Source organism: Indicator indicator, chromosome 8 (assembly GCF_027791375.1).
Source record: "Indicator indicator isolate 239-I01 chromosome 8, UM_Iind_1.1, whole genome shotgun sequence".
Classification (NCBI taxonomy): domain Eukaryota; kingdom Metazoa; phylum Chordata; class Aves; order Piciformes; family Indicatoridae; genus Indicator; species Indicator indicator.
This window is the reverse complement of record NC_072017.1, coordinates 809,176-832,614: the sequence shown is the minus strand read 5'-3', so window position 1 is coordinate 832,614 and position 23,439 is coordinate 809,176. Positions and strand designations below refer to the sequence as shown.

Genomic DNA, 23,439 nt, shown 5'->3' with positions numbered 1-23,439 from the left:
ATGATTTTCAGGAATGCCAGCACTTAATGTAAAATATAAATGTGAATATAAAAAGAGGATTTCCTAACATGAAACTTACAATTCAAGGAACTAATCTCAAAATGCTGCAAACATCTTAAGTCCATTAAGAGCTGAGTTTGTCCTCTGCTAAAGTCAAAGCAATTCTTTCTAGGGCTGTGTGGAATTTCTCTAACACCATCCTCATCTTCTCTGTTTCTCTGAGAGCTTCACAGGAAAATGCCAACCTCTCTTTGACTGTATCCTACAGACGCTGATAAAAGATCTGAACAGGATGCAAAGCTGAACAGTCTGCATGTCCAGTGATGGAATGCTGCTGTGAGAGCCTGAGCTCTCCTGCCCAAAGCCCTTCATGTACAAGAACAAGGCAGCAGATGGCAGCATGCCGTGAAAGAAAAAAAAGAAATAGTCCAGTTAGGACAGCAGACTATTTCTGACAGCAGAAATAGTCCAGTTAGGAACCTTACTGCTGAAGGAGTCAGAAACCTTTGCTGCTGTTTATGAAAGATGGTTATCACTCTGGTTATCACAGAACAGCTCAGGATGGAAGGGAGCTCAGAGCTCATCTCCTCCAACCTCCCCACCATGCCCAGGGACACCTCTCAACTACACTCAGCTGCTCAAGGTCTCAGCCAGCCTGGCCTTCAGCACCCCCAGGCAGGAGGCAGCCACAGCCTCCCTGGGCAGCCTGTGCCAGAGTCTCACCACCCTCCTCCTCAACAACTTCTTCCTCAGCTCCACTCTAACCCTGCTCTGCCTCAGCTTCAAACCATTGCCCCTTGGGCTGTCTCTAGACCCCCTGAGGAGAAGTCCCTCTGCAGCCTTCCTGCAGGATCCCTTCAGGTCCTGGCAGGCAGCATTAAGGTCCCCCCAGAGTCTTCTCTTCTCCAGGCTGAACACCCCCAGCTCCCTCAGCCTGTTCTCACAGCAGAGGTGCTCCAGCCCTCATGATTCAGTAACCAAAACCTGTCACCCTTAAGTGTCATTTGTCTGCAGTCATTCCTTGGCGTTCTCAGTGTGTGCACACCTCAGAGTTCATTGAATTTACTATTTTATGTAGTGCAGTGGGAAACAGAAACATTTCAGAGTGTTGCTGCCTTGAGAATTTTTTTTAATGAATATTTAGGTCTGAAATTAAAGTTTTCTTATACTTATGATAAAGTTCAGCTTTACTAAATTAAAAAAACTGTGTGGTATGGTAGGAAGAAACTTGAAGTCTCTTTCTAAATCTATAAATAATTCTTCACAGAACGATTTGCCTTTAGAGAAAGAGCAGAAATTTGGAAGTATCTTATGAATGAAAATGTCTGGGAAAGGCTACATTATTTTAGCACTTAGTTGTCATCTAAATAATACAACCTTTTGTTCCAAAGCAGTAAGAAGATTTGGGAAAGTGGTCTCCAGGGACCACCCAGGGCTTCACCGAGACCAGGAGCTGCACCTGAGTCCCATTCTAGTGTGCAGTCAGGCTAGGCCACGTGGTACTTGCAGGCATAACTGGTGCCCAAAAGCATTCTGAGAAATGAATTATTTCTAAATAAGCTAATCTGAAAACCAATCTTCTCCTACAGAGCAGCTGTTTGGGTGAGAAGAGAGTTCTGATTGCCTCTGCATGGTGTGATTAGGGCTAAGTTAGACACTGCTGAAGCAAGAGGGACAGGACTGCCAAGAAAAGCAGTACAAAATAATCCTGGCTGGGTTTTTTTCACCTGAACACAAAATAGATAAGCTGTTCACAACAGATGTTCAAGGACAGAGATTTGGCCACAACTTTTAGACCTTAGTTGCTGTTATCATTCAGCCAAATAGCTGTTTAAGAGAACAAAAAAAAAAAAAAGAAAGAAAATATTTGGTTCTTTAGCTAGTTAGCTTTAACCCAGGTGCTGGAGAAGGCTGCTGGAACTAACCTCTGCATGAGGTTCAGCAAGACACAGAGCAAGGTTCTGCAGTGTTCTTGGGCCAGTCCCAAGTCCCAGGCACAAACCCAGGCTGGGTGCAGGGTGGGTTGAGAGTAGCTCTGAAGAAAGAGCCTTGGGGGTGTTGAGTGCTGAGCAGCTCCCCAGGAGCCAGCAGGGCCCTCATGCAGCACAGCAGGCAGCTGTGTGCTGGGCTGCAGCCAGAGGAGTGTGGGCAGAGGGCAAGAGAGGGGATTCTGCCCTTTGGCTCTGCTCTGCTGAGACCTCACCTCCAATCCTGCCTCCAGTTCTGGTGGCCCCAGTAGGAGAAGGACACAGAGCTGCTGGAGTGAGGCCAGAGGAGGCCACAAAGATGATCCAAGGGCTGGAGCAGCTCTGCTGTGAGCACAGGCTGAGGGAGCTGGGGGTGTTCAGTCTGGAGAAGAGAAGACTCTGGGGGGACCTTAGGGCTGCCTGCCAGGACCTGAAGGGATCCTGCAGGAAGGCTGCAGAGGGACTTCTCCTCAGGGGGTCTAGAGACAGGCCAAGGGGCAATGGTTTGAAGCTGAGGCAGAGCAGGGTTAGACTGGAGTTGAGGAAGTTCTTGTTGAGTAGGAGGGTGGTGAGACTCTGGCACAGGAAGAAATCTCTCCAAAACCATATTCAAAATTATATAATAAGACAATGTTCAGAGATCTCTTCAGCCTGATGCATCCATCCCAGTAAAGTCAAATGAATACTTATTAAAGGTGAATTAACACACAAGATGTAACTTCTGCATTGCCAGTTGTTAAGAGTCCCTCAAATATCATAGAATCAGAATTGTTAGGGTTGGAAGGGACCTCAAGGATCATCCAGTTCCAATCCCCCTGCCATGGGCAGGAGATGGTGATGCTTGAACACTCACCAGCTGTTCTGGGCCCCTCTTCCCTCTAGTGCTTTGTCCCACAATACTATCAGGAGAGAAACTTCAGTTTAAAAGAGATGTTTAATACCTGGCTGTGTCTGTGCTCTTCTCCTGGCACAAAGGGCTATCCCCTTCTGGCACGACATCTGCACTTCAGAAGTTGTGCTGCACTGTGCACCATGACAGAGTGCAGAGCTCTCTCTTTGCTCCAGGCATGCAGTGGTGATAAATTAGAAATGCATTTATTTTTGCACAAGTGAGCAATCCTAAATGGAAATGTTTATTGGCATGTTGGTTATTGCCAGTCAAAGGCATTAGCTGAGTTGCTATTGCAGTGCAATAAATGACAGCTGGCCTTTATTTTTTGTAAACTTTTTGTAAATATACACACTCATGCTAACCACATTTCATATTGTAATATTTAATCCCAGATTTTCTCCTGCCTTGGTTACCAGCAGCAGATGGAGCAGCAGTTATGGTCAGAGTCTTCAGCCTAGGCAAGGAGCCCTGATTGCTGCTGGAGGGAGTGGAAGCAGCCAGTGCCCAAGGGAACTCTTGTCAGGAGTTCCTGGGACACCCAAGCTCGTTGCTGCTGGCTGGAGCATTATGAAGGAGGGTTCCTCAGCAGATAGACAACAGCAGAGGAAAGGTCTGCACTCCTGGTATCTACATATAAATAGTATTGGATACAGAGCGGGGCTCCTGGCCATACCTGAGCTCCCAGACCTGCCCTTCCTCACCACCAAGTGTGCCCTTGGCCATTGCAGGAAAAGATTCAGCAGCTCAGAGGCTTCCCTTTGTTCCTCTGTGTGTGAAACCACTTGCCAATTGTTTGCCTTAGAGTGACATTGTCCCTTCAGCTGGTTCATGCTACTGGGTTTTGTGAGTGGCTGCAAGGGGCTCTGCTCCTGCCTGGGGCTAAAGCACAACAATGATGCAACCATCTTTATCTCTGGCTGCATCCTCCATGAGATTTGGAAACTGTTCCCAGAGATACCACTTCAGGAAGTTTTGTCTTGCTAAGGCAAATGGAAAAGATCCCAAGGGGCTGAGGGCTGTGGTTCAGTGATGATGTGGCAGTGCTGGCTTCACAGCTGGACTGCATGCCCCTAATGGTCACTTGCAATGATTCTGTGACTGCCTGATTTATTTGCTTATGTGACAGCTCAGCTTACTGCAATCTTTAGCTGTGTTTCTAAATGTGGACCTTCCAGGGCTGTTTGCCACTCAAATGGCACTTTGAGGCAACCTGAATTATTAGTTTTTTTTAAACCCAGTGTCATCCACACACTGTTGTCCAACCCAAGTAATGAATAGTATAGAATCATAGAATTGTCAGGGCTGGAAGGGAGCTCAAGGATCATCCAGTTCCAACCCCCCTGCCATGGGCAGGGACACCTCACACTACAGCAGGTAGCTCACAGCCACATCCAGCCTGGCTGCAAAAACCTCCAGGGATGAGGCTTCCACCACCTCCCTGGGCCCTGGTCCTGTGTCTCACTACCCTCATGGGGAAGAATTTCTTCCTAACATCCAATCTGAATCTCCCTACTTCTAGTTTTGCTCCATTCCCCCCAGTCCTATCACTCTCTGACATCCTAAAAACTCCCTCCCCAGCTTTCTTGTCTAACATCCCTTTCTTTCACTTCCAACCTGCTCTCATGTGTGCAGTTTAGACAATGTGATCTCTGTACTCACCCCAGCCTTTGGTTTAGCTCCCGAGCTGGCTACCGGGCAGGGAGGTGCTGCATCAGGAGCAGACAAGTTTGTGTGTGAGGGACCTGCTGAAGGGACTTCAACTCCACTTTCAGAACCAAATTCAGCATCCTGTGAAACCAAAGGTTGGAAGCCTCTTTGGTAAATGCAAGTCTGGAATCAATCTCTAGTTATCTAAAGGATGCAAGCACTCAGGCAGGCTCACTTCCACAAGATATGCTTTATTCTCTGTCTAAGAGTCATTACCTCCATTCTTCCCCAGTACCTACACCTTCATTTGCTCTCCTCTTCCACATGGTACTTTGCATCAGCTGCTGCTCTGAGATGATAAATCACCACTAACATCAAATCTGTAATTTCCCTGGCTGTTAGGATGCAAGGTAAGAGAAATCAGAGGCTGCAGAATTCTGACCTTCTCCTCTGATGTTCAGTACTTCCTGTGTGCTTCCACCTTCTGTCTCTGGCAGCACTGCAAGCTCAGTGAACATCTGTAGAGCATTCCCCAGCTGAAGTGACATCAGCAGCCAGCAGTGTGTACAGCTCAGATCTACAGCCCCCTAGGTTTCTTTTGGAATCAGCAGGCACTTATCAGCCAAGTGTTATATCTGGTTAAAATGTTCTTACTTTTAGTGACACTGATTACATACCTTTTTGGTTGGGAATAAAAAGGAAAAGAAATAGAGTATGTTTTATTGTGGAGGCAGTAAAAGTACTGAGCACACTTGATTTACTGCTTGGAGTGAGGGCAGGGGATTACACTGTTGGCAGATGAATGGTGCCACGTGTCTGGCAAGGGGCTGGCTTTATGTAGGACCAGTCATGTATTGTCAGGGTTGTTAGTTGAGCTGCAGCCTGCATGCACAAAGCTACACAGGAAAGAGCCTGGGCTATTCACCCCAGCCAGCTCTGTGCAGACAAAGCCTCAGGTTCCCAACACCAAGTTCCTAGAATAGGCAAAACATGGGGCAGAGACACCTGAGGGGTTCTGCTTCTGAACTGGAGAAAATAGCAACCCTTTGATTCCTTAATTCCAGGTGAATCCCTGCTCCTGCCAAAGTGCAGCTGCCAATTAGGTGCCTCTACAGCAAGGGCACAAGTGAGCTGCTTTCTGAAAAGGGTCAGAGAGACACAGAGCTGCACTCCAGCTAGGGTCATGGATTTCAGTCAGATATTTCCTGCCAGTGAGTCCTGTGCAATGTGAAGCACTGAGAAATGCACAGATCCATGGATGGAAAAGCCTTTGGAGAAGTGAGCTTGGGTACAGCTGCTCTTAAGAAGCTTCTGCTTAGCAAAGCCATGCTGCCAAGGTGCAGAACCACGCCCCCTGCCCTGTTACGCCATGGGTTGGCATCACATTCAAATGCTTGGCTACTGTAAAGTCAATATAAGCCTGAACACAATGCAGAGATGTTCTAAACATAAGCTCTTTAGATCTTCAGAGGCTCAAAAGCTCAAAGGCTTAAACATTCCTAGAAGATCATGCACTAGAATAGGCTGCTCAGGGAGGTGGAGGAGTCACTGTCCCTGGAGATGCACAAGAAACATGTGGGCATGGCACTTCAGGACATGGTTTAAGTGGCCATGGGTGATGGTTGGACTCAACAATCTTAGAGGTCCTTTCCAAGAGGACCAATTCCATGTAGCACACAGACCATGTTTGGTGCAAGCTGCCCTTCTGGAGGGCTGCTTTGCAGCATGGAAGCACACACAAGCTCTGACTGTCATGCAGGCTTACTGCTACAGATTACCTCAACTCCCCTGCTTGCTGTAAGAAATTAGCTAGAATGCTGGCAGGGATTGGTGAGAAATGGAGAGCAGATGTTAACATCCTGTTGCAGCTTTCCTGTGCCATCAGTGCTCAAGGAGATACTGTGAAAATGTGGATATACACCACAAAAATGCTCAGCTATTAGAAGTGTCACTAGCTTTTGTTCTTTCAAAAGGGTATTAGAGAATCCTCAGCTGACCAAACCCACTGGAACGGAAATCCTGCTCTCTTCTCACCTATAGCACATCAAACCCACTGTAACTTCCATACTGCTCATCTACAGTCCATCAACCCCACTGCAACTTCCATACTGCTCATCTTCAGTCCATCAACCCCACTGCAACTTCCATACTGCTCATCTTCAGTCCATCAAACCCACTGCAACTTCCATACTGCTCATCTACAGTCCATCAAACCCACTGCAACTTCCATACTGCTCATCTACAGTCCATCAAACCCACTGTAACTTCCATACTGCTCATCTACAGTCCATCAAACCCACTGCAACTTCCATACTGCTCATCTACAGTCCATCAAACCCACTGCAACTTCCATACTGCTCATCTACAGTCCATCAAACCCACTGCAACTTCCATACTGCTCATCTACAGTCCATCAAACCCACTGCAACTTCCATACTGCTCATCTACAGTTCATTCAATTCACTGTAACTTCCATACTGCTCATCTACAGTCCATCAAAGCCACTGCCAAAAGGCAATAATGGATGCCAATATTGCTGCCTTCAGCATCCATATCTACATACAGACAAAATACAGGACAAACACTGTGCAAAGAGTTCTGAAATCAAGGAGCTGAGAAACGTGAGGACTGAAGGCCAAAGCAAGGTGAATTAAAACCAGAATCTGTTTGGAATAACAAGAAGGATCAGGTAAAGTGACTTACAGGTGCATGCTTCCGTTTGTAGGTGGGGGTGCTGGATGGGGAAGAGCCTGCACTGAGAGCATTTTCAATGTCCTGGTCCAGCTGGTCCAGTTTCATTATTAACAGCACCATGGAATCCAGCCGCGACTGGTCCCGCTCTTCGGGCACTTCCTAAGGAACAGAGCAGACAGCTGCTAGATCTGAAATGGCACCACCTAGGAAAAAAAACAAACTTAAAGCAGGAAATGTCTGTTTCTGAACTGGTTTGGAAATCACTTGGAATAAGAAGCAGAAAGATGTCTCCTTTGGGAGCACCACTGTGGTGTGTAAGCAATTCACGGAGCATTGCTTGCTGCTGGGAGAACATTTTGTGTCACAGCAATGCGAAGTGCTTTGGGACAAATCTGCCACTACCATTTCCTTGACACAAATACTTGTTACAGAGCTACTTACTTGAAACATTCCTCCAAATACTCCCCTCAAGTTCATTAGTTTGATTGTACAAGTCACCATCATACAGATGATGAAGGTTAGTGTGTGATTGAAAAGGGAGAGAAGGAAGCTCAAGGCAGCCATTCCCAGCTGAGGATAACAACTGTCTTGCAGAACCCATCAGGATCACAGAATCACAGCATATTAGGGGTTGGAAGGGACCTCCAGAGATCATCCAGTCCAACCCCCCTGCCAGAGCAGGAGCACCCAGGGTAGGGCACACAGGAACACAACCAGGTGGGGTTGGAAAGGCTCCAGAGAAGGAAACTCCACAACCTCTCTGGGCAGCCTTCTCCAGGGCTCTGGCACCCTCACAGGGACAAAGTTTTCCCTTCTGTTCCCTCCTGTGGCACCTCCTCTGCTCCAGCTTGCCCCCAGTGCCCCTTGTGCTGTTCTTGGCCATCCCTGAGCAGAGCCTGGCTCCAGCCCTGCACATCTTTATCCCCAGCAATTAGGGCAGCCCTCAGGCTCCTCTGCTCCAAACTCCAAGCCCCTGCTCCCCCAGCCTGTCCTCACAGGAGATGTTCCACTGCCTGCAGCAGTTTTGTGGTTCTGTGCTGGACTCTCTCAAGCAGCTTCTTGACCTGAGGGCCCCAAAACAGGACACAATTTTTGTTACAGTGGAGCCTCACCAGGACAGCGTAGAAGGGCAGGGAAAGCTCAGCACAGCCCTTCTACTCCATTCCAGGCTGCCATAAGCCTTCTTGGCCACAAAGACACATTGCTGCCTCATGGGCATCCTGTTGTCTGCCAGCACTCCCAGGTCCTCTCCCCACAGCTCCTCTCCAGCAGCTCAGCCTCCAGCCCATCCTGGCCCAACAAACTTGCACTTGATCTAAAACCCAAGAGTTAATTGCCACACAAGAGCACACTGAGCAGTGGTGCCTCGGTGGTGGTTTTCAGTTTGTTTGTTTTGTAGCTCTTCATTCTCAGAGCAGAGGAGATAGGAGGTGTTTGACATGAAGATTAGCAACAAGAAAAACCTGGATTCTTCCCCCAGGGAATTTTTTGCCTTAGCCTGCCAAAAGAGTGTAAACCAACTCTGCACAGAGCAGATTGAGAATGCTGCAGAGGAATCTGGCAACATGAGGAAATATCAAAATACTGCTCAAAGTGATACTCAGGCTTGACACAGGGGCTGGGTCTGCAAGCAAACTGCACTTCCACAAAGCAATAGCAGAGAATCAAAGAATCCTAGAATGGCTCAGGCTGGAAGGGAGCTCAGAGCTCATCTCCTCCAACCTCCCCACCATGCCCAGGGACACCTCTCAACTACACTCAGCTGCTCAAGGTCTCAGCCAGCCTGGCCTTCAGCACCCCCAGGCAGGAGGCAGCCACAGCCTCCCTGGGCAGCCTGTGCCAGAGTCTCACCACCCTCCTCCTCAACAACTTCTTCCTCAGCTCCACTCTAACCCTGCTCTGCCTCAGCTTCAAACCATTCCCCCTTGGCCTGTCTCTAGAGCCCCTGAGGAGAAGTCCCTCTGCAGCCTTCCTGCAGGATCCCTTCAGGTCCTGGCATGCAGCTCTAAGGTCCCCCCAGAGTCTTCTCTTCTCCAGGCTGAACTCCCCCAGCTCCCTCAGCCTGCCCTCACAGCAGAGCTGCTCCAGCCCTTGGATCATCTTTGTGGCCTCCTCTGGCCTCGCTCCAGCAGCTCTGTGTCCTTCTGCTGGGGACACCAGAACTGGAGGCAGGACTGGAATTGAGCTCTTCTGTTCAGAAGTCCTAGCAATTCTTTGTGGTGCTAACTGCTGCTGCCATCAACCTTGCCATGAGAAGTGTTAACATTTTCACTCTGGTTTCTCTGTTTATGTTACACTAAAGAACACAAAGATCACCTTCTGTTTGCCCAGGGCACTACTAAGCTGTGTACATGGAAGTCTAAGTGTCAAAACAAAAATGTAACCACAATCAAAAAAAAAAAAACCAAAAAAACACCACGGTTTTGAGTTGGAAAGTCAATGCAACACATCGAATAAATATTATTAGAAGATTAATTTATGTTTAGACAGTTTTACCCTTGATATTATATAATAGATTTCCAAGAGCTTTATAGCCTATTTGTCTTTTTTTTGGTATTTCCCTTGTGTGTATATTCTGAGGTTTTATTACTGAAGTGTGATATGATCTAAAGCCAGGAAGATATTAGCAATTCATTTGTTTTCTTTTGCAAAGAGTATTTCCTTGGCAGCCAGGCTTCCACATTTCCCCCACTGATAGCTACTTACCTTCCAAACTGGAATGCAAAATGATCATTGATAGAATTAGAGCCAAATCCTGCCTGAAGCCAGAACCTGGGCATCAGAAGGTGCCTGGTCAAAGACTGCCCTTACAGCCTCTGAACTGGGCAGTTCTGGAACGTATCACAAACATACACAGGAGGTCAAGCTTCAGATGTGATTTGTCTGGAGATTTTATTTTTAACATGTCTCCCCACAAAGAGGAAATACTTTAGGTCATGAACTGGAAAAAAAATATTTCTTTAGCTTCTGTCCTCAGTGGTGTGATAAAGGAGCTGCTTAAACCTGAACATGCTCAGATGTTTAGAGCAGGAAGCATTGTGACTGCTCCCAGAATGAGGGAAGCTTAAGCTACTCCTAAATTAACTACAAAACTCCAAAAGTTAAGGTCATATTAAAGGAAATCAGAAGGTTTTTTAACAAGGAAAACAGTTTACAAACCCTGCTGCTACAGCCAGCAAACGATGCTAATGAAAGGGAAAGGGACCCTGCAGGAAGGCTGCAGAGGGACTCTTCATAAGCATCTGCTGTAGAAACATGTGCAGGGCAGGGTGGGGAGGATGCAGCCAGGCTCTGCTCAGGGATGGCCAAGCACAGCACAAGGGGCACTGGGGGCAAGCTGGAGCAGAGGAGGTGCCACAGGAGGGAACAGAAGGGAAAACTTTGTCCCTGTGAGGGTGCCAGAGCCCTGGAGCAGGCTGCCCAGAGAGGTTGTGGAATCTCCTTCTCTGGAGCCTTTCCAACCCCACCTGGATGTGTTCTGTGTGACCTGCCCTGGGTGACCCTGCTCTGGCAGGAGGGTTGGACTGGGTGATCTCTGGAGGTCCCTTCCAACCCCTACCAGTCTGTGAGTCAGTGAAAGAGGATAACATTTGTATTTGTGCATAAGACCAAACCAAAGCTAGGGGTCAGGTTAAGCCTCAACACCCTTGAATTTTCGGAACTCAGCAAAAGTGTTTCAGCAAAAGGATTTCAAATTTAGATGTTTGTGTTAGACTTAGCTTAGGTGTGTGGAAAACTGCTTCCAGGCAAATGCAGCTCCTCAAACTGAGATGGGGATCAGCTCTGTAGGGAGTGGAAATGTTGGTGAAGGAACAGTTATTCCTTTCCAGCCACATGAAGGAAGACTCTATATAGCTCAAAAAAAGCATTGCTAGAGCAGACTGCCTTTCACCTTGAACTCTTAGCAAGGAGTAATAAATGGAAATCAGAGGATTTGAGGGATCAGAGGCAGCTGGGTTACCATCTCCAGGGCTCACACCATGCTGTACAAGGAAGGGATTTCCCAGATGGAAGAGCCACAATGCTGAAGCAGTCAGACCCTTGGAAATCCTGCACCAATTACAAGGTTCATGGGTTAGGTCCACAGAATGGGTTGGGTTGGAAGGGACCTTGAAGATCATCCAGTTCCAACCCCCTGCCATGGGCAGGGACACCTCCTGGCCTTGAACACCTCCAGGCAGGAGGCATCCACCACCTCCCTGGGCAACCTGTTCCAGTGTCTCACCACCCTCATGGGGAAGAATTTCTTCCTAATCTCCAGTCTCAATCTGCCCTCCTCAAGCTTCAGTCCATTGTCCCTCATCCTATCACTCCCAGCCCTTGTAAAAAGTCCCTACCCAGCTCTCCTGTAGCCCCTTCAGGAATTGGAAGGCAGCTCTAAGCTGTCCCCAGAGCCTTCTCTTCTCCAGGCTGAACAGCTCCAACTCTCTCATCCTGTGCCCATATGGGAGGTTCTCCAGCCCTCTGATCATCCTTGTGGCCTCCTCTGGACCCTCTCCAGCAGCTCCAGGTCCCTCTTATGGTGGGGGCACCAGAACTGCACACAGTGCTCCAGGTGGGCTGTCACCAGAGCAGAGGGGCAGAGTCACCTCCTCTGTGCTGCTGGTCACACTACTTTGGATGCAGTGCTCAGCATGCAGAAAGAGATTCCCTCACTGCCTTCAGCAGAACTGATAATGGTTCAAATTGGTAAAGACTATGGAAAAACCACTGTTTACCTCAGAGTCCCCTTGTTGGTATCTGTCTTGTGTATATTGCAGTCTGAAATTCATCCAAGCTGAGTGCCTGACCATGTGGGAAGTGCTTGCCTGGAATTTTCAGAATTCTGTGGTTCAGACCCAGGATTCCACTTTTCTTTATAATTAATTCAGCTATTTCTTGTGTGCCTTTGAAAGATGTTTGCGCACACTGGAGGGGCTTGGAGTGGATGACCTTTGGAGGTCCCTTCCAACCCAGCCCAATCTATGATGCAGGAACAATAGCAGATCCTCAAGCAAAAGGTATAAAGCTACCTCAGAATGGAAGAGAAACATTTGTTTAAAACCTGTCCCCAGTGGAAGCATTTCTGATATTTTCCAAGGTATTTTCTTTTGTCTTTTTATGAGCTTTTCTTGCTAACCAGCTGAAATGCCACTCTTCGGTTTAGCCTTCATCCTCTGCTTTTCAGGATTAAAATCTGCCTGGGTTGCTATGATTCATACTTCAGAAATGTGACTCTTAGAAGACTTTCCCATTGCAATGCAGTGACTTTGCTGCTGGGCTATTTCTTGAACAGGCCATTTTTTTTTCAAACAGAGAGACACAATATTAAGGGTTGGAAGGGACCTCCAGAGATCATCCAGTCCAACCCCTATCAGCCAGAGCAGGAGCACCCAGGGCAGGTCACACAGGAACACATCCAGGTGGGGTTGGAAAGGCTCCAGAGAAGGAGACTCCACAACCTCTCTGGGCAGCCTGCTCCAGGGCTCTGGCACCCTCACCATACAGAATTGTCTCCTGGTGCTTAGGTGGTATCTCCTGTGACCCAGACTGTGCCCATTGTTCCTTGTCCTGTCACTGGGCACCACCAAACCACTGGCACCTTCATCCTGACACCCACCCCTCAGATATTGAAAGACATTGATCAGATCCCCTCTCAGCCTTCTCCTCTCCACACTAACCAGTCCCAGGGCTCTCAGCCTTTCTTCACAGCAGAGAGATTCAAGCCCCCCAGCTACCGTCATAGCCTCTGTTGGACTCTCTCCAAGAGGTCCCTGTCTCTCTTGAATTGGGGAGCCCAAAACAGGGCACAATATTGCAGCGTCGAGGAGGAGGAGAGCCACCCTAGACCTACTGGGAGGTCTACACTTGTGTAGATAGACATTTGAGCAGCAAGACCTAGGAGCTGGAAATGTAGCTCCAGAATTCCTAAAGCCTGGCTTATTTCCCCTTGCCAATGCACGGTCAGTAAAAACAGCAACTGATCACAGCACTGTACAGCTGGGATTACATGGCCCTTGGGAGCAGCACAGCTGCTGTTCACAACTCTGCCAGCTAGGTGAGACAGGAGGGCACCATGGTTTATAAACTTCTTATGGCTAGGTGCATCCCTAGAGAAACAACAGACATCATCTCAGGTTAATGGGAAAGGTGGGGAGGAACATGGATACATCCTGGACTGGAACCTTCACTTCTTTAAATAAGAGTTCATTGCTGTCCCCAGCAGAAGAGGGACACAGAGCTGCTGGAGGGAGTCCAGAGGATGATCCAAGGGCTGGAGCAGCTCTGCTGTGAGCACAGGGTGAGGGAGCTGGGGGTGTTCAGCCTGGAGAAGAGAAGACTCTGGGGGGACCATAGAGCTGCTCCTGCCAGGACCTGAAGGGATCCTGCAGGAAGGCTGCAGAGGGACTTCTCCTCAGGGGGTCTAGAGACAGGCCAAGGGGAATGGTTTGAAGCTGAGGCAGGGCAGGGTTAGAAGTAGAGCTGAGGAAGAAGTTGTTGAGGAGGAGGGTGGTGAGACTCTGGCACAGGCTGCCCAGGGAGGCTGTGGCTGCCTCCTGCCTGGGGGTGCTGAAGGCCAGGCTGGCTGAGACCTTGAGCAGCTGAGTGTAGTTGGGAGGTGTCCCTGGGCATGGTGGGGAGGTTGGAGGAGATGAGCTCTGAGCTCCCTTCCAGCCTGAGCCATTCTAGGATCCTATAAACCATCAATGTGACTACTGAACTTCTTCTTCTGTCTGACAAAACAGTAGCATTACTCTGAATTAAATATTTTCCCATATTCCTCAAACTAACATTGCTCTGTGGCTGTTTGCAGTTAATAAAGAGAGAAGTGAAAATCTGGTTTGGCTACACCTTTGTAAACCCTTTAAGATGCAGGGTTCCATGATACTGAAGGAAATAAACAAACACTGTCCCCATATCTTGTGACAAAAACATACAACATCTTTAAAGGTCGGCATAGCTTTTGCATGAAATATGCCTGCAGGGAAACAAAACTGCTTGAGAAAGGAGAAGGAGGCTTTTGGACTGGTGGAGTAGAGAGCAGCTGGCACACATTAGCCTATGTCCTCATGGAATCAAAATGTTTCTGTTAGAGAACTTGAGATAACCAGCTTGAGAGCATTGCAGTGCACTCCAGTGCTGTTTTTTTTTCTTCCCAATTTAATCAAGCATTATCTCATGAGATATGACTGCATGATCCCAGCAGAGCAGGAGAGCTGCCAACCCCACACTATTACACATTGATGTATTCAGTATCAGGTTATTGGGCTTGATTTCTATCTGTGCTGTATTCCAACTTCTATTGGCCGAACACGAGACACACCATGGCAAAATGAGCTCAGGAAGAGAGAAACTGCCTGAAAACTCCAGCTCCTGACTCACAAGGGAGCCCAAAGAGTGAAATCACAGCCTCAGCATGGGTGGCACAAATGCACAGCTGGGGAAGGACCTGACTCAGTGCACAACCAATGCCAAGGCAGGCTGGAGTGAATTCAGGGCCACCACCAGCTGCTTCCCCAAGGAACACAGCAGGCAGCTTAGAGAGAGAGGTGCTGGGCAGTGACTGCTCACTTCTGATAACAGGGCATTTGGAAGCATTTCTTACTGTATAGAAATTGGATTCTCAAACAGGTGTTGCCAGTACTAAACATGTCCTAGCTGTGGGAGGAAGAGGAATGCTGAATAGCTGTAGCATTTCCAGTACCAAAGATTCACAGGGCACAGTTCCATCATTATTTGAGGTAACTCCTGCCTCCTTGGGCTCCTATCATCACACCACACAGATACCAACACTCCTGCTCCACTAAGTCATAGAATCACAGAATTGTCAGGGTTGGAACGGACCTCAAGGATCATCCAGTTCCAACCCCCCTGCCATGGGCAGGGACACCTCACACCACAGCAGGTTGCTCACAGCCACATCCAGCCTGGATGCAAAAACCTCCAGAGATGAGGCTTCCACCACCTCCCTGGGCAACCTGTGCCAGTCTCTCACCACCCTCATGGGGAAGAATTTCTTCCTAATATCTAATCTGAATCTCCCCTCCTCTAGCTTGGATCCATTCTCCCCAGCTTTCCTGTAGCCCCCTTCAGATCCTGGAAGGCCACAAGAAGGTCTCCTTGGAGCCTTCTTTTCTCCAGACTGCACAACCCCAACTCTCTCAGTCTGTCCTCATAGCAGAGGAGCTCCAGCCCTCTGCTCGTCCTCGTGGCCCTTCTCTGGACAGAATCACCTCCCTCACCCTGCTGGCCACACTTCTAAGTCAGATGTCCATTATTAACATCAGAACAACACCACTTGGTGTACACCTGTTAGCAGACCCAGGCAACTAGACGACTGTAGGTGAAAACTGAGGTCCTTTGAAGTGACTGAGAGTTTGCTAGCAACAAAAGAGGATTTCAGTGAACTGTTTTGCATGCCTCTGCTGTGTGTGATGTCCAAGACAACCATGGTCAGAGGAAGACTACTCATTCTGAGAGTTGTCTCTTGTCGATGGCACAGTTGCTCAGCAGATGTTTATGCTTAGGAAGATGAATATGCAGTGAAGTTCAGTAGTCACATTGATGGTTTATAGGATCCTAGAATGGCTCAGGCTGGAAGGGAGCTCAGAGCTCAGCTCCTCCAACCTCCCCACCATGCCCAGGGACACCTCTCAACTACACTCAGCTGCTCAAGGTCTCAGCCAGCCTGGCCGTCAGCACCCCCAGGCAGGAGGCAGCCACAGCCTCCCTGGGCAGCCTGTGCCAGAGTCTCACCACCCTCCTCCTCAACACTTCTTCCTCAGCTCTACTCTAACCCTGCTCTGCCTCAGCTTCAAACCATTCCCCCTTGGCCTGTCTCTAGACCCCCTCATGCGAAGTCCCTCTGCAGCCTGTGTGGAGGATGCCTTTAGGTCCTGGCAGGCAGCTCTAAGGTCCCCCCATACCCTCAAATCCAGCTGCTCTTTTGTGCTATTCCTGAGCAGAAGGGAGGTGAACAGAAAGCCAAGAGGAACACTTGCTTGTGGAGAAGCCTGACAGGACAGGGCACTGGGAAAGCACCACACAGTTCCCTTCAATTGCTCTGTTGACAGCTCAGGCAGACAGGAAGCACATGCAGCTAGCTGAGAAGACCTACAAGTAATTTTGTGTGGGAATGTTTAGTTTCATCTAAATCTGATTTTGAAGCATGGGTGCTGCAAAAACGGAGAGACTTTTGCTCACTGGGTGGAAACTCTGAGGATGAATGCAGATAGAAGAGAATAGCACAAGCAGGAGCCACATTGCAGTGCTGAACGACAGCTTTCAAGGCTCCACTTCCACCTGTGTAGCTCAGGCAGTCACACAGAGCTAATCAAGAGAACCTTTCAGTGCATGTTTGACACAGCTAACCCCCTATTGTGACAAGGGAAAAGGATATGAACTCCATTTCAAAGGTATGGAAATGGTAGGCAGGAGAGGTTTTCCCGAGGCTAATGCAGACCTGACCTAATCAACAGTGGGGCACTGGGCTGAATTCCCCTCTGCTTTTAATCCTGCTTCCCTCATCCATCCCTTGCAAGTGCATTTAAAGCTCTGCGTGGCAGGGGTGGTCGCTGTGCTTGTGATGGTTGTAGCTGTTGGGGGATGGTCCATCCCTGGTTCTCGTGTTTCAGGCTCAGTTCTGACAGCATGATCAGACTGGGAAGAACACCAAACATAGCTTTCCTGGTCTTTGTTGAATGTCTGCACTGTTTTGCTACAGCCAACAGGAGGATTATTTTTAAAAACATTCTTCCTCTGCTGCCTTCTTCTCTAGAGATTTCCAAGGCAGCTCTGGGCAGCTTTCTGTTTATCAGATTTTTTCCCCTTTTCCTCTCTGAGACAGGAAGCTGAGGGCTTTGACCTCATCTGGATCTTTCCCAGTGTCAGGAGGTGGTCTGTTCAAAAAGATTCCATGACACTGATCTCTTCCTGATTTATCGGATAGCCAGGTCAAGAAATAAGCTCTCCACTGTGTTCTCCACAGCTGTAAAACAACCAATGGACTCCTCTGAGAGCTAATTATCAACTCTTTTGAGATTTTCTTTCAAAGAACAAGCGTTCTCTTTCTGGTTAGTGAATTCCTCTGCCACATCCTTGAGCAGAGATTGCCTAGTGGTAGGAGCTCTTCTTCACACACAGCAGTCCATTTAATGAAACCTTACCACCAGAGACCCACTGCTGCTTTAGAAATTTGCCTGTCATTCCCTCAGTACATTTTCTTGTGGCCAGGAAGCTCTCCTACTGTTTATAAAAAGCCTACAGAACAATTATCATGTCCAATGAATCCCCAAGTGACAAGGAACAGGATTCTCCTGTATGACTGATGTGGATGTGGTGAGGGAGGGTGCAGCAGCCAGTGACAGATGGGCACTGTTCCAGATTTGTCATTTTTCTGCCTGTATCCTCCTCATCAGTGCCCTCAGCCCTTGTGCTGCCCAGGTGAGGCAGCTGATTTGACCTTAGAAACCATGGACCTATCTCAAGACTTCCCCACTCAGAGAGCATCTTTCCTGACACTCTGGAGCCAAGAAAATGAGGATGGCTCCAGGGACTAGCAAGAAAACTCTCTTAAAACATCTGGCAGAAACAGAGGGAATCAGCACTCCTGAAAGATCATATGCACCAATCTCAACTGATCCACTCCTCTTTGATGGCAAAGAAAACCTTGAAGTGATGAGCATAATTAAATGGAGATTTAGTAACAGATTTTAGGGACATTCCTGGCTACTAAAGCTCAGGCTTAAGCTTGCAAAAATCCCCAGAAACACAGCCAAGTTATTTTTCTCCTTTCTGTCTTTTTCTCAGTTTGTGAACATTATTCTGTGGTTCTATTCTTCCAGCTGCTGTTTTCCTTTTATAAATTACATATTGAATATGATGCTACTGCCTATTGGAAATACTCTTCATCATAAATGCTCCCTTTACCTGCATGATATATACCCTTAATGAGGTACTGGAATTCAAGGAACTCAAGCTGAGTCCTAGCACCAACTCTGGCTTTGACTGAGAATAAAGGAGATGACTTCTGTGTTTTGATTTATCCATGTTTAGGCTGAAGATATCACCAGGACCTTTTCTCCCAATCTTTTAAGTTTCAATTAGGGTCTCTAAACAACAAATCCAAAAGGTAGGGTGTTTGCTGGAGGTTATGCTATAAATGCTATATATAATTGTAACAAAAGGCTTCTACAATCATCCATTCTGAAAAGTCTCACACTGCTTTTTAAACCACCGTTAATACACTGATGGAGAGCAGCTCTACAGGGCAGACTGAAGCAGGACAAATTAATGCTAATTTCCTACAGGACGTGTGGAGTCATCCAATCACAGAATCCTTTGGGCTGAAAGGGACCTCAGAGCTCATCCAGTCCAAGCACCCCACAATCAGCAGGGACATCCCCAACAAGATCAGGTTGCTCAGAGTTCCAACAAGCCTGAGATTGAATATCTCCAGGCATGAGGCTTCCACCACCTCCCTGGGTAACCTGTTCCAGTGTTCCACCACCTCAGAGTAAAGAACTTCTTCCTAACGTCCAGTCCAAATCTACCCTGCTCTGGTTTAAAAGCACTACCCCTTGTCCTAGTGCTGCACACCTTTACAAACAGCCCCTCCCCAGCTTTCTTGTAGCCCCCTTCAGGTACTGGAAGGCCACTAGAAAGTCTTCAAGGAGCCTTCTCTTCTCCAGGCTGATCACAACGCAACTGTTCCTCACACTGCCAAAACCTCTCACAACCACTGCCACGTACTAGATACAGCTACAGCATGGGGACTGCCATAGAAAGGGAGCAGACTGTGTGCTTTGGTCATGGTGGAGAAGATAAAGCTCCCTGGTGGTCATGGAGTAATGGGAACCACTCAGGCAGAGAGCAATCAAGCAGATGTCATAGATTCCTCCCAACATACAGCCTCCTCCTTACTACTGGGTGAAGTCACAGCCCATATCTGTGGTGCCTGCTGGAGCTGTGGCCTGGGTGTAAATCTCAGCCCATATTAAACAAGAAAGAGCATCCAAACGAGACAGATGGCCCAGATCCAGGCCTGCCACTACAAACTGTGCTTGCTGTTACACAATCCTCTGCACAACAGAGGTTTTTTCCCCTGCCTGTACAGAATCATATTTCAAATTGAATCCAAGCACTGTATGCTGCCAAATCCGACGTCAGGCTTCACAATAAACACAGAAAGAACCTAAAAATAAACTCGAGACAAACATTTCCTTTGGATTTTTGATGAAACACCTCCCCAATTCCCTCCAATGGCCTTGCCATGACCAGGAGACAGCAACCATTGCTAGCTGCTGAATTTCTCTTCTGCCCTGAAGAATCTGGAGTAACACCAAGGCTAAAACTATCCCTGTTTGCAGCCCCCTTAGCACTTGGAGTTTAATAATTCCATGAGACATTTCTGGTGAAAAACCTCTCCCAAGAAGGAATCAGCTGCTAACGTTTGAGTCTGCTAATGCAGGTTTTCTTGTCCCTGCAGAGGCAAACCTGACCTTTGAGGCTCACAGTTCTGCCCTTAAAGGCTGAAGGCACCTGCAGTAGTGTGGCACATTACGGAATCACAGCATGGCTCAGGCTGGAAGGCAGCTCATCTCCTCCAACCTCCCCACCATGGCCAGGGACACCTCTCAACTAGACTCAGCTGCTCAAGCCCCCCAGGGAGGAGGCAGCCACAGCCTCCCCCTGGGCTGCCTGCTCCAGAGTCTCACCACCCTCCTACTGAAGAACTTCTTCCTCAGCTCCAGTCTAACATTGCTCTCACACACAGAATGGTAGGGTTTGGAAGAGTCCTTGAATGATCCTCCAGTCCAAACCCCCTGCCAGAGTAGGATCACCTAGAGCAGATCCCACAGGAACACAGCCAGACAGGTTTTGAATATCTCCAGAGAGGGAGACTCCACAACCCCCCTGGGCAGCCTGCTCCAGGGCTCTGTCACCCTCACAGGGAAAAACTTTTCCTCCTGTTTCCATGGAATTTCCTACGCCTCAGCTCCCACCACTGCCCCTTGTGCTGTCATTGGGCATCATCCAATGCCTGGCTCCATTCCCTGGGCACTCCCCCTGCACATCTTTATCAACAGCAATGAAGTCACCTCTCAGGCTCCTCCTCTGCAAGCTACAGAGCCCTCAGCTCCCTCAGGCTCTCCTCATAAGGGAGATGTTCACTGCCTTAATCATTTTGTGGTTCTCCCTCAGCTTCAAACCATTTCCCCTTGGCCTGTCTCTAGACACCCTGATAAAAAGTCCCTCTGCAGCTGTCCTGGAGGATCCCTTCAGCTATTGGCAGGCAGCTCTAAGTGCCCCTGAAGATGTCTCTTCTCCAGGTTGAGCAACTCCAAGTCCCTCAGCCTGTCCTCATAGCAGAGAATAGCTGATGGTTTCTGGCCTGGGCGTTGGTGCAGATACTGAAAAGCAAAAGCCAGAACTGGAGCCAGGTGGCTTTGTGCTTCAGAGGAGCAGTTAGTGCGAGGCTCAGTGTGCCTGGGATGGTTGGGTTGGTTTTGTTGGATTGCTTTGTTGTTGGGGGTTTTAAACCTTTCTTTTCCCCCCATGGCTGCAAAGTTAGGAAATCAGGGAAGTACCTCTGTACTCAGACATAAATTATAGTCTCAAGTGACTGTTTGTTTGGGGGGTTGGAGGTTTTGGTGGTTTGTTGGTTTTTTTCCTCCATGAAGTCAGTCCTGTCACAGTAATTAAAGCAGCTGTAACAATAATTAAGCACATTTTCACCTGCTAGGTCTGTGTACTCCTCCTTTTTCCTCTCCTAAGAGGCATGCTCTAACAAGAGTGAGGTGACATCACTGGATGTCACTTCAGGGTTTGACAGCCAGCCTAGGACTGAGCCACCCCTCTTCTGGGGAGCACAGAAAGCTGCCCAGGGTCTTACAGCAGCACTCCCTCAAAGCAGAGCTCAGTGGAGTGTGCAGGGATGGAAAATCTGTTACTATTTCAGTTTTGTATCTGGTAAGATGGAAAATTTTTCAAGTCTACACAGATGGTAAATAAATTTCTGCTACATGAGGCAGTTCCTGGAATAAAGAAATTTTCTCAAATAACAAGTGCCAATTTTTATTTTTTTAATTTTTTTTTTCCAGCAAGGCTTATTTTTAGCATTCCCAGGGACTTGTTGAGAGAGCTGGAGAAGTGTCCTTTCACCTTCAGAATCCTGGTCTGGATCCAGCAATAGCCTCTCATGTTGTTCTCAGCATACATGAGTTTTCTTTACACTTTAAAAGAGGTTTCAAAGCAAAGATCAAAGCTCCACAAGGATACTTGGCTGCTAGTAACTACTGCCTCTGCAGACAGCAGCTAGGAAATCAGAAAGTTCTGGGTGAGTCCTAAGGCAATGAGCAGTGACTAAGATGCTGACATTTAAAGTCTCACCACAGTGCTGCATGAGGCAATGCTGTTGACACAGGAGGGCTTGTCCTACACGGACACAGCCTCATGGAAAGGACAGGGAGGGAGCCTGGAATGGGGGACGGAGGCCCTGCAGGCTGTACCTGCTAGGGAAGCTGTGGCAAAGGCACAGAAGAGGCAGGGCTTTGGCAGTCTCCCTCATGGGGCAGAATAGAGCTTTACACAGCTCTAGAAAGGAATGCTAGGCAAGAGGGCAAGCAGCTATTCCCATTGCTACAACACTTGTCCTGTACTGTGCCTAGTGCTGGGCTCCCCAGCTCAAGAGAGACAGGCATCTGCTGGAGAGAGTCCAATACAGCCTAGGAGGGTGATGGAGGAACTGTAACATCTCTGCTACCAAGAAAGACTGAGAGACATGGGGCTGAGAGGGGATCTTATCAGGGTTCTTTTCTCTGAGAGGAGAAGGCTGAGAGGGGATCTGATCAATGTCTATCAATGTCTGAGGGGTGGATGTCAGGATGCAGGTGCCAGGCTCTGTTTGGTGCTGCCCAGTGACAGGACAAGGAACAATGGGGACAGGCTGGGACACAGGAGGTTCCACCTCAACACCAGGAGACACTTCTGTATGGTGAGGGTGCCAGAGCCCTGGAGCAGGCTGCACAGAGAGATTGTGGAGTCTCCTCCTCTGGAGACATTCAAAACCCACCTGGATGTGTTCCTGTGACCCCTGCCCTGGTGCTCCTGCTCTGGCAGAGGGGTTGGATTGGATGATCTCTGGAGGTCCCTTCCAACTCCTACCATTCTGTGTGTTTGGGATAGTCTTCCCCTCATACTAAGTGGAGTCAGTCATGGAAGCTGTTCACCCTTTTCTCCAACAAGATTCCTTTCCAAATCTGTCATGTGGCTGCCTGGCTCTGCCTGGCTGGTACCTTGAGCCCAGAATCAAGTCCCATGAAATAATGATACTGGCAAGGAGAAAGATACAGAGGATTCTCACATTACTGAGGGCTCTTTACCTTACATATGTGTAAGCTCCAACAGGCTAAAAAGTTTAATACTGTGACCAAGATTAGCGCAGGAAATGAGGGGGGAAAGGGAAATATAAAAATTCAAAACATTTCTGAAGAGACAGGAGAGAAGAGGAAGAATTGGTGATTTTAACATGGTGATTAGAAGAGTATCAGGTAAGGATGAAGTAGAATTTTTTTTTGTCTGACAGAATGTGGATGACCTAGAAAAAAAATAATTGACATTCGAACCTAAGGTTTCTGCTACCATTCCCAAGAGAGCAAAATTCAGGAATATTCACCTTTCTTCTGAAACTAATTGCAGCTGATTTCCCCATAGTCAGAACTGTTCATAGGCTTCACTATGCAAAAGCAAAACTGATTGATTTAAACCACTTAAACCAAGAGAGCCTACAGTCAGAATGACAATGTAACTGCTCTAAGAGCTCAATAAAATGTTGGGGGAATGTGCTAAAGTACAAGTCCTGCAGAATACTTACCCACAATAGTCACAGAATCACAGAATTGTCAGGGCTGGAAGGGACCTCAAGGATCATCCAGTTCCAACCCCCTTGCCATGGGCAGGGACACCTCACACTACAGCAGGTTGCTCACAGCCACATCCAGCCTGGCCTTAAAAGCCTCCAGGGATGAGGCTTCCACCACCTCCCTGGGCAACCTGTGCCAGTCTCTCACCACCCTCATGGGGAAGAATTTCTTCCTAACATCCAATCTGAATCTCCCCATTTCTAGTTTTGCTCCATTCCCCCCAGTCCTATCACTCCCTGACATCCTAAAAAGTCCCTCCCCAGTTTTCTTCTAGCCCACTTCAGATACTAGATGGCCATAATAAGGTTAATAATAATAATAAATTAATAATAATAAT

At 48.1% G+C, this 23,439-nt stretch overlaps 1 protein-coding gene across 1 annotated transcript in view; it reads right to left on the bottom strand.

Moving 5' to 3' along the window:
- DLC1 (DLC1 Rho GTPase activating protein) overlaps positions 1-23,439 on the bottom strand; it is a 193,702-nt gene that overhangs the window by 158,827 nt on the left and 11,436 nt on the right. Inside the window, exons 2-3 of the mRNA XM_054383273.1 lie at positions 7,210-7,359; positions 4,519-4,647 (exon numbers count right to left, since the gene is read on the bottom strand). Coding sequence (XP_054239248.1) covers positions 4,519-4,647; positions 7,210-7,359 — 279 coding nt within the window. The remainder of the gene's footprint in view (positions 1-4,518; positions 4,648-7,209; positions 7,360-23,439) is intronic.